This window comes from Lepisma saccharinum, chromosome 18, assembly GCF_977018435.1.
Source record: "Lepisma saccharinum chromosome 18, izLepSacc3.1, whole genome shotgun sequence".
In the NCBI taxonomy this organism is placed as follows: domain Eukaryota; kingdom Metazoa; phylum Arthropoda; class Insecta; order Zygentoma; family Lepismatidae; genus Lepisma; species Lepisma saccharinum.
This window is the reverse complement of record NC_139246.1, coordinates 63,244,843-63,257,042: the sequence shown is the minus strand read 5'-3', so window position 1 is coordinate 63,257,042 and position 12,200 is coordinate 63,244,843. Positions and strand designations below refer to the sequence as shown.

The following is a 12,200-nucleotide window of genomic DNA, read 5'->3' as shown; positions in this document are numbered from 1 at the left end:
GCTTTATCTGTATTTTACATGTAATTTACGTGGTAGAAAAACTTTTTTTTTACGTGTAATTGCACAACCCTACTTGGAAGAGATGTTGGTGACTGGCACAAAGGAGTCATTGCATTTGGGCATCAAAACGACACAGGGAACAGGGAATGGTGGAATTCGATAGTGTGTAACACAGTACAGTAAAACATGTTTTTAAGCTGTGGAACCAAATGAAGTCTACGTAAAACTGATTGGAAAAAGTGCTCACAGACACATCACATCAGACATTTACTTACATCTTTAGGTATACAAGCTAGCTGTGCTACCGGCCCCGTTGGCTCGAAAGGTCTCAACCTAAATTGGCATATCAATTGGTGCTAAGGTGAGGCCGATAGCGAGAAACACATTGTAATATATATGGCTTTGAAAATAATAAAAACCACAGTAAAAAGCATATTGAATGGGAGAGAGATCACGACTTTGGTAAGTAGCATTGTCTGCATACATGTACCTTTCAAGTACGAAAATAATTCTCTTGTATGAATAATGTATGCTAGATTTGCTTTAGTGAAATTTTTATATGTTTTAAAATGTTACTAGACCTGAAGATCATTGCTAAACATAACAATTTTTTTAAATGAAATACAAAAACGAGATCTCCATATGGCCTAAAATGCAGTGATGGTCATAATACCTTTACATCTTTGTCCGCAGGTGGTTCTTCCTCCCCTTCTTTATGAGCATCTTGCAACTGATCCTCATTTTCAATTCTATCTGACGCATCCTTTTCTCCTTCCCCCTCTGCAAGCCCCATTCCCTCATCCTTTGAATCTTCTCCCGTTTCACCATCCTGTAATTCTGGTGGAATACCAAAACCCTATAGTTTGAAAACAGGAAACATCAATTATTTTTACTTCAATGTAATTAACCAATTGATAAATCTTTGTCAAAATTATAAACGTAAATTATACTTTTTTAAATGTGAAAAAAATACTGTATGCATCTTATTTATTCAAATGTTTGATATTGTAACAATAATAACAAATGAGACATCATTGAATATAATAGTAGCTAAACAGTACCTCAACAGTCCATATTTTGCAAATTTCAATTTTACTTTTGAAAGGAACATTCAATTAATTTGATGTTTCTTAACTTACACTTTTCATATGATTTTAACAAACATGCTTAATTTCAAATTCTTTTGTTTGAAGAAATTGCAAGCAATGCTACAAGGAATGTCAGCTGTGCAATAAAGCTGTTAATATTATTGGTTCATTTTGTGAACACTACACTCACGACAAAATTACAAAAAAACAGTGGAACTGAGAAACTTATTAGCTTAAACGTACGTGCCTTGTTCTTTCTTCCTACATTTTTTTTATGTTCAAGTAACATGCTCAGAAGGCAAGAAGGTGCAATTAGTAAGAAATATTAGAAACGAAGAATAAATCAAGCAGAAACTGTTGCCACATCAGAAAGTTACAACTGAACTTGCTTTGGACGAATGTGGTGAAGATAGAAAAAAAAATTGTAGTCGGTCAGAAGTGGAATTCAAGAATAGCATTATATAAAATGACACAGTGAGATGAAGACGTAACATAACTAAAACTCGATGTGGGAACTGTTTGCCAGAAGAGCACATTCCATCTCGAAGTAAGATGAAGTACAAGCCTGCCATTAAACTACATATTTGTAAAGTATATGTATTTTAAAACGAGTACATTACCTTTTCACCTAAGTCTAGAAATATAGACAAAATAATACACAGCAGCTTGCATGTAACTCGATAGGCTGCTACCTGTTGCGCAATGAAAAATTGGCAGAGCAAGGAATACTGGTCCATGGCTGGCAGAGAAGAGAGAACAATCCTACAACAGAAAATTTTGTAATTACGAGGTTATTTTAAAGTACATTTCAAGCATTTAAGATTTTCCATACATAAGGCTACAGAACTAATTACTTTATGAATAAAAATACAAGTGATAGTTTTCACTTACTTTATTATTGGTTCTCCTGCATGTACCGTAAGGGCCTCCCTGGTGGCATTGTGATAACGCCATCCCCTTGTAATCAAGGGGTCCCATGTTCGATACCTGGTGGAGGCACATAGTGATTCGGATCCCACTTTAAACTCTAGGTCCAGCCACAATTAGCCTATCTGTGCATAAAAGTGGACTTGAAACAAAACTCAAACCAAACATGTAAAGTAGGTGAAAACTATCACGTGTATATGTTTTATTCTTAATAATGTTAACACAAGGTGCAAGCTATGCCTTAAATTATTTTATTATTAAAAATAAAATTCAATTTATAGACAGACTGGAACAAGGCTAAATGTAAGAGCTTAGTTTGTCATCGCTTGCAAGTTAAGTTTGTTAGACATTTACTTTTTTAAAAAGTAGGACACTGAGATTATCCATAAAAACCTATAACAAAATGACAGAATTTTGCCTAAATTATAAGATATTTATATATATATCGGTTGGTAAAATAATCTGTAATTTTACCGATAAACTAATATCGATAGAGTACCAATTAATCTGTCCCATCCCTAATCAAAACACAAAAGCTACTACTAAAATTAATTCTAGTACCCAGCATGGTAGCAGTCTATGTCCACTCATTATTCAATTATTAATACTCACTCCTTGCACGCAGAGCCAGTGTTCCCTCCTGCATCCATAAGCAATCGTAAATCACGGCTCAAATTTTGCAACTCTTCCACTACAACTGGTAGCTCCAATTCATCCGTATCCTTGAGAAGATTCATGATCACCTTCTCCTTCAGGTGATTCTCTTCTACTTCTTCATAATCTGACTCATCACCGTCATCATCAGCATCATCACCACCACCACCGCTGGCATCATCCTCAGCTTTGTGTTGGATGGATTCGGATTCTCCAGTGCTGTCTTGATGCATGGAATATTTCTTGAACTTTTCTTGGATGATAAAAAGCACTTTGTTCATCAGGAATTCGACTTTCTCTTGGAAAGCTACAACTTGAGGATTTTTGGATTCCAATTCATGCTTTTCACTCTTTTCGGCATCTTTGCTCCACAACATGAATGCAGCATACTGTTCCTGTATTAAAGTCTCGCACCAGAGCAACGACTTTGTCAAGCTGGTTTCTTCTCCATCGGGGTCGACCTTGAAAAGCAAGCGGATACTTTCAACTTCTTTGGTGAGAGCAAGCAATTGGGTGTAACTATCTTTCAACAAGTCATAGTGAGATGTCGAGAACAGCCTGACTACGTTGTCTCCAGATGCAAACGATGGAATCTCATTCTTCTCAACATTCGCTTTGATCTTTGTGATGGACTGAATCACAGATTTCAATTTCTCCATCGTAGATGACCAGACTGCATCTCCATTTGTTGCGTTCAGCATTGGCGAGATTTCTTCTGCCAGCATTGGAATGTCTTCATGCAAAGAGCTGTCGAGACTTGGCGTTGGACAAGAATCAAGCACCAACTTAAACTGGTTCAAACAAACAACTGCTTTTATTAGAACATCCTTCAGTTTTGCCTGCAAAGAAAAAAACTAAATCAATCAAGAAATTCGAGATATGTACAAGATTGTTTTCAAAATGTACTTAACAAAATATGCATTTCTTCCACCACTATGCATAATTCTTAATCACGTTGCTTTATGTACTTCATGGATTAATTTTGTAAATGGAAATGAGTTCCCCTCCATTGTTTATAAGGTAATATGAAATGTTACCTTTTTCATCTGAAAAATGAAATTTTGAACATTCTAGCTTTATTTTTTAGGTATATTTTCAATTTGTTACAATAATTTTATGAATTTAGTTTCTATTCTAAAATTATCTCTCTGGTACACTTGTTAAAATATATACAAAACAAAATAGCTCAGCACAAAAGAAATATGCTAAAGAAGTAACTGTAAATGTTTGACTGATACCTTCAGATTAACACTAGAACAGCGAAGGATCTGATACTCCTAGAACAGTGGAAAGGGAAGAAATGCATTTAAAAATTCTAATTATTTTAGAATGGAACATATTTTTAATTTATATTATTTTCTGTGCACTATGTAAAGTCTTTAGGTGGTTTGTGATACATTTTGATAAATAAAAATATAATAATGAACAACTGAACACTCCAGAATACACAACATTTCACCACAAGAAACTGCTTCTTGATGTTTGGAGATGTTCTTCCCGGTCCAAGAAGTACCTGCATGACAACAACTGTGACAAGTGGGAACATGCTAAAGACAGCGTGACACAGGAACTGCAACCTAACGCTGATATTGCAGCAGGCATAAATGAAACTTTACAGGAATCAAATTTACCACTCCTGCTGTTCTACTGGTATAATATGAAATTTCACAGAAATAAATTAGATTTTGCAGATTTCAATATACAATCTTAAAAAAGACAAAGAATTATGAAGTCACAAAATTTTGAGGAAAAAATACGAAAAATGGGATAGTTACTAAAGAAACTGTGAAGGTAGGGGTCAATTTGACCCCTTCTGCCATTCTAGTGTTAAGGAGAGGGGAAGTTTGGATGTGATTTCCCAGTGTCAAAAAGTGGCTGTTTTGTTTCTTGCTCCATTCCGAGATGATTGATGCATGACAGCTGCCATGGATGGTAAAGAGACAATAGTTTCACCTGAAATAACTAACTAGTAATATCTACAGCTCATTCCTCAGACCACAGTGTTTTGAATGACACAAAAATCAAATGATGAGTAACTGTGTAATTTTCACTACCATATCAATTCATGACAATTAGTATACAAATTATAACATTTCATATTCTCTCATTATAAGCAGAATATGCTTTCCTCATCTTGTACATAAGTGAGAGTAATGTATAAGTTATAATTTTATCAAATAAATTACTTGCATGTATATCTATGTTCCTACACAGCCAACTCTGAATAATGAAAATGTCAATTAAGAGAGTTGTTATGACACACACTAAATTAAGGTGTATAATGTGTCACTAATTGCTCAAATTCATTTTTAAAAGCAACCATTCAACTGATGGAATGAATATCAATTAAATATTCACCACCTTATTTATCACTTCTTCTAGATCTGTGATGAGCGTTGAAAAATATGATCCATGTCCAATCGATGGACGGCTATTTATGCACATGGTTCTATTCACTACAAACAACATTTTACACTATCGGTGCATTCACCATTCATTCACATTACTGACATATTACAAATCAACAAAACAGAATATATCCTCATAACATTGTCAAAGGGCATGTACAAAACTAGATTTAGGGCCATCTAAGGAGATGGGTCAGGGATGAATTTAGATATTAAAATGAATACGTGTATGCTAGCTCGTAACTTAATATTAAGGAAGTCTGACTTCCCAATATGTTTTTCTTTCTTTTAATGCATTGAGAATGAAGTCTCCAGTTTTATCTGTTGCTGCCTCAGTGGCCGAGCACACTGAGCAGGTGCCTAACAATCTCACTATCAAATGTTTCAGGTTTGATTAGGGGCAAAAGTGATAATAAAAGCAATGCGAAATAGGAAAATTTCAGCTTGTATGTTCTGGAATTGTATTTAGTTTTCAAAATGCCTAACAAAACTTGAAAATATCCATAAAATTAGGAAAAAAAAAATGAAAATTAATATGTGGATAGCATTTGTTTTTGGGCAAATCTACTTATAAAAAGACATACATGTGTGCTGTTCGGATGCACACATGCACAAGTTGGCAGGCAATGCACACCATATAAATAATGAAGACCGTTCTGTTCTTACCATCCAATCCTGCATCTCAGACTGACTGGATGCCTTGACACTATCATCTAGAGTGATCAGCTGCGAGAGTTGTAGCCTTGCTTTCCACAGACATCGATTCGATTCGGCTAGCTTTAACTTTTGCTCTCTTGCAAGTACCTGTAAAAATTCCACATATGGAAATGCATTAAGGAGAAATAAATGAAATTATTTGCAAAGAGTTAAAGATCAACTTACAATGACAAATTTGAAATAATAAAGTTTATTTCTTCACAAGAAGTAAATGGAATTAGGCACTCTGCAACTTCAACGTAACGAAAAAAGGAAAGTAAAATTGTTTCATCATAATTATGATATTGACGAACGATATTACGGTTCTTTCTACTCTTTTATTAGTTATGACGATGTGGTGCAATCAACATCATGCCACAGTTACAATTACCCATTCAAGATACCAAATTTGGAGAGTCAGATGAAAGAAACAGTACATCGAATGTTTTTACTTACACATTCTTCTAATATAATTTATTAAGTTATAAACATATTTTACTGTTTCTTTCATCATACAGTATTTAGAATATGCCATTGGGTTATTTTTAACAAGAATGTTCATTATGGAAAAATTATTATTAACATTAACTACATATGTTTACAATAGGGCTGAGCTGATACCACTACAACCAATATCAATACCAATACTGACGCTTGAAAATTGTAGCAAATAAAAGTGGTTCAAAGTATTGATTAATATTGTTGTATAAGTATTCCACTCCACTTATAATTGTAAGCATCAATTTATGAGTGATGTGCTTTCAAATATTCAAGGATTACAATCCTGAAATGGATCTGCAATAAAGTATATATACACGAGGGCATGCTAAAAAGTAGTGCATCTTATTTTTTCGTTACTGTGTAAATGCATTTTGGATTTTGAGCAACCATGCATTGTACTTATCAGACTTTTCCACTTTTCCATTGAAGGTTTCAAAATACTATCGCCAGGGGGTGCTGAGCTATAGAGAGGAAAATAGCAGCATGTAACCATGCAATGTCCATCGAGTGCCTGAGTTTCTAACTGCAGAAAATGTACCCTGATTGACATTCATCTGAGAATAAAGGCTTTCTATGAGAATGAATGTGTTGACGTCAGTACTGTGTGACATTGGGCTATTCATGCTCGTAATGAAAAAAACTCCAGCTCAAGAACTCTCAATGTATGTGACAGAACGGAGTAGAAGGCCACATACTGCAACTGATGGGAGGTCAGTATTGAGGATCCATTTCAGGATTGTAATGTTGTTTATTTAATTCCAAATTACAGTTTGCAGAATTTTAACTCAAAATATGTTAATAACAAATGAAATTAGGCATACCTTATTTAATGCGAATTATTGAATTTTCCATGATTAACCAATTGAATCTCAAACTCAAAATTTTATCATAGAGTACTGTATTGTGTACAACTGCCCACCAGAGATATTTAACCTAAACTTGGAATTCTTTAACAAAAAGTACATGTTTATGTAGAAAAAAAACTATTAAAGTCACAAGCTTTGAAAAATTTTGACATACACAATTGGTATGCAGGTAATTGAAAATAAAAAAAAAGTCTTAACAAGCTTCCTTCCCCCTTTAAAAAAATATCCAAAAATGACATTTGAATTAATGTCTAAGACTTACCAGACCCAAGATAACAAAGTTACCACTGATGCTTATGAATGGAGAAAATGACGCACGGCATGATAAAAAAATGTCAGACATCTTGAAATCAGTGACAGTAAAAATAAAATAACAGTGGTTCTGAACTGGCAACATATGAGGCTCACACCACACAAAATATATACTTTTTAAAAAAATGGTCAAGCAACCAGTGTTGTACTTGATATGGATTGACTTGGAAACATCTTTTCCTCACTATGGATTCTATGCATGTATGTTTAACGAGTTCCTTCAAAATCAGCAATATCTCTTTCAGAAACAAATTCTATAAATTTACATGTACAGTATATACATGGTGCACACACAGTCCGTATATCCCTGCATATATTATAATCATGAAGGTGGCATGTACCTCTCAGGAATACAAAATATCTGTATGTGTCCTTCAGTGGTATCTGCACAGCTGAATGAGCCACCAAATTCTCTTCTTCATGGTATCTAACATTCTTGTAGCCACTTTCTGCAAGGCTGCATGCACCACATTTTAGAGTTCATCATTTATTAAATAACAACGCTTCTTGCAAGTCACAGAAGAGGAACTGGACAACTGTCCAATCCAGCTTTCACACACCTGTCCAAATCAGCAGGTGTTAATTCATTAACTTGCAATGGACACCAACGTTTCACTTGTACGTCTAACTTCATGCATTTTTGCATGGTTGATTCTAATATTTCCAACCCAGCAGAAAGTTTTCCCATGGGTTTAAAAGAGGATCGTTGGACACATTCTACCACATCTGCAAAAGTTGAATCCTTGTGGATTGTCTTCCACTTTTTGGCACTTTTAGAACACTGCCCGTTTCAAAAGCCTTCTTTTCTCATTACAACGATGTCTACCTTTTCAATGCTGCCTTCTAAAACCACACAACGTAGTCACTCATGATATTCTGTATCTATTTGCTGTTAATTTGACACTCATGGACCAAACCAGTGGCCACCAAATGCTGCTCAATTGTGTAATCACTCGTGTCAGTCATCGCTTCAACTTCCATCTGCTGCGATGGTTATCTCAGACAAACAATGGACTAAAAAATGCAGTGTATCAATAGAGCACAGCATCTTGAGATCTTAAGACAGTGAGAGTGAGACAAGACGTGGCAACCATTGCATAAAAGTCACCAGCACGAACGAGGTACGATTACCCACATAAATATAGGAGTATACGGACTTTGTGCGTGCCATCATCGCACCAATATATTTTTGATTTAGTATCTGTTGTGAACATACCATGAGGTGAGTAGCAAACCCTCGACATCTATCTATTACAGCTGGACCCAGATCCTTAGATGGAGACTGAAGAACGGAATGCAGCAAAGCTAATCGGGCCACACATCTAACAAAGTATGTTTCACATCCTTCCCAAATGACCAAAAGCTGTGAGTCTGGTTTCCTGAAGAAAATAAATAAAAAAACATAACATGAAAGAAGCAGCCAAGTTCGTAGTACTTATAAAGGGGAGAAAGAGATCATTGTCAATACACTTGCAAATGAAACAGTCTTAATTTAACATGTTGGACCATTTGATCTTAATATGCTGTGGAAGTTATTCAACTTCTTTGTGCATTCTACATCAGAGAACATGGAATTTAATATACTGCTGGACAATGAAAACCGGACACTTTAATATTTGACATCTGAATTGCAATAACAGCTCGCAGGTATATTACAGAATGTTCGGCAGATCATGTAGTACCATATGCACCATTCATAGGCTCGGACTTTGTTTATGCATTCGTACTCAATTCAGTTTCTGCAACATTTAGTTAGCCCTTGTACCAGAGCTTTTATCGACCCATTGCGTTATCACAAAAAAAGCAAGTGTCCGGTTTTTTTTGTCCAGCAGTATATGACATTATTACTCTACTATACATTTCCTGCTAGACATAAAATCGCTCTACTGGGTGTATTTGGTTACTTAAAATGCTTCTATGTTAGATAGAAATCCAAGGAATAGAAATAGAAGATGCACAAATAGAAGTTGCTGTGATGTTAAGAATGCGCATGAAAAGGAATGGCTTTATTTTTAGATACTGTGAAGATATAAGCTTACAAATTATGAACTGTGAACAGCAGAAGGGCATCTGGTCATGAAATACTGAATGAGTGGCTAAGATGAGGGTAAGTGACTGGAAGTTGGGTTTGAAGGAGAGTGGTTTTGGTTTGTGATAGACTGAAGGTGTGGAACAGATCAAGTGGAAGCAGAGGTTGAAATAAAAAGTACAGGCATGCAAGGTCTCCCACTGATACTCACAGATTCATTCCCTACAAGAAACTCATACAATAATAAGTTAAATACAAGTCGAAGGTTGCTAAAATAAGGCCTGCAAAAGTATAGATAAAATTAATGATGGATGGATGGATCATGTACAGAAGGAATTACATGATGTTTTGTTGATACACAAACAAACAATAAAATCAAATGATAACAATTATTCTCAATATGTCTCTTTTATTACACAAACACAATGCTTTTACATATGCACTGTTTGAACAACAAAGAGATCACTAATTAAGGAGCTGCTTTCTTTCCCAAACACCCAACGATAACTTTGCATGTTAAAGTTAAGTTAAATCAAATGCAATATCCTCTATCTTGAGAATAGAGAAGCATGAAAATAAAATCATCTGAAAGTACCTGTGTTTCAAGTGTTGTAGGCCCACACGCACGTCAATTGGAGGGAGCATAAAGTTTTCAATACCTTCCTCCTGCCTCCACATTATTACTCCCTTGCGATATGATACACCCAACGTTTGAAGAGATTTGAAAAGATCTGACAAAAATTTCTTCCTCTGTTGAAGTATGCTCTTTGCTCTTGCTTTTTGCTTGCTTTTTGGCAATTCAGGTGGAATCTGGAAACACATTTTTTGCATTACATTAAATGTAAGTTCTGGATCTAATGCAAATAATTATATAGTTCATTGATATAACAATTACTTATTCATGAAGAGTTTTTTACAAACTATGAAAGCATTTACTTTCTATATGCAAAGAATATATTTAAATTCAATTAAGAATGCACAATTTTAATCCAGAAATTCATGTAATTGTGCTGGAATTAGGCCAATGATTGCGTTTCTAGAAATTTTATAATAGTGTTTATTGTCTAAATAGTCTACACTGTGTACAACTTTCCTATGTCTGGTCTTGAAATTTCTTTAGCAGAAAGTTCAAATGCCTTTTAAAAGAAAGGTACACACAAACACAAATTACTTTTTCACCAACTTGAAAACTTTGCATAATAAGTGAATTTTATGAATAATAATGACAAAAGTTTGGAAATGCAATTAAAAAACAGTGAACATACACCTGCAAATGTATTGTTATAAATAATTAACAAGCTTGCCCAAAAAAAAAAAAAAAAAAAAAACTTAGAGGATGGTGGCAGTGGCTGCTGAAATTAAGAGAACATCGTAAAACCAGTTTCGCGGATAAGTGAGTACTTCATTTCAGTATATTAATTTGCTACCCTGAAACATGAACAAGTTAGGTCATCAAAATAAGATTTATTTTATGAATAAAAAAAATATTACATTTATTCTATTACAATAGTGCTTAATTATTAGCTACTTTAACTTGCTAGTAATTTCACTAAAATGTAGCAACATACCTCCAGCTCCTTAACGCATTTTGATTCTTTCATTAAGCTATTAACCAACATATCCACAGACTGGATGTGTGTTGGGTATGACGTGCCTAGAACAGTTGCTTTGCACAGCTTCTGGGCTTTTGTGAAATAGGATTCAGCTTTACTCAAAAGGCTACTCTCTTTTACAGCAGTAGATTCCACAACACACAGTTTCTGTAACAAAAATGTACTACTGTTAAAATTATAACTTTATTGCACTTAAAGCAAAGGCATTGCAGCATCAAATGGAGTTTGAATACTTCCAAATATTATGGAACACCACACTGTTATTACATTTCCATATATACTTACAATTATTACTTGTTAGTTTAAAGTATACTAAAATGTAGTTTACTAATTTAGATATTTTGGACTAATTTTTAAGTACAAAATAAACGAATAAAGTGAAGTAATCCTCATTGTTAATGGCAAAGACCCTTGCAAGGTAATATCAGCCCATGCCAGCTGGGACAACTGTTCTTAAAAAAGAGGTGTTACTCCTCTTGGCCAATCTTCTGCCTCCTTAGCCATTTAGATAACCATGCATTTTCTTGGAGTTGCTCACAGATACGTTGTTCCTTAGTCTGGCTCTTCACCACTGGCCTGGCCAGCAGTGGAGACCCTATCGGTAGCTATTATTACATGTCTGCATTTCGAAAACTCAAAAAATGAGTCTCGAAATCTTCTATCACAGTAGGTCACAAGCACGATGATTCCCTGAACCAACCAAATTGCAAAACCCCAACACATTAACCCAGACTTCCACAATTACCAAGTTGCCCACACCATATTAGATATGTCACTCCTGTTCAGCATCGCAGGAAGTGCAGTTTGGAGGTCCACAGGTCTGCAAACTTACAAAAAAATAAAATAAATAACTCCCAAACCACCATCCTAGTTCCACATAAATTTACATATCAACAAATACCCTTTCCCATTCCATTAAACCAGTCCTGTAACTTCATGATCAGCCCTCTTATCCCTCAAACAATATAAGTCTGATATGCAAGTCGGATATCCATGCGGAATCCCCCACCTGCAAGGTAATAAATGTTAGTGCACAAAATATGTGACACTAATGGTGAAATACCTTGAAATATTCATGCAAACATAAGAACATTGTTCATAGACCA

At 34.9% G+C, this 12,200-nt stretch overlaps 1 protein-coding gene across 1 annotated transcript in view; it reads right to left on the bottom strand.

Moving 5' to 3' along the window:
- LOC146002607 (midasin) overlaps positions 1–12,200 on the bottom strand; it is a 586,494-nt gene that overhangs the window by 27,654 nt on the left and 546,640 nt on the right. Inside the window, exons 59-65 of the mRNA XM_083140572.1 lie at positions 11,050–11,241; positions 10,077–10,291; positions 8,669–8,831; positions 5,744–5,881; positions 2,628–3,508; positions 1,709–1,850; positions 674–856 (exon numbers count right to left, since the gene is read on the bottom strand). Coding sequence (XP_082996698.1) covers positions 674–856; positions 1,709–1,850; positions 2,628–3,508; positions 5,744–5,881; positions 8,669–8,831; positions 10,077–10,291; positions 11,050–11,241 — 1,914 coding nt within the window. The remainder of the gene's footprint in view (positions 1–673; positions 857–1,708; positions 1,851–2,627; positions 3,509–5,743; positions 5,882–8,668; positions 8,832–10,076; positions 10,292–11,049; positions 11,242–12,200) is intronic.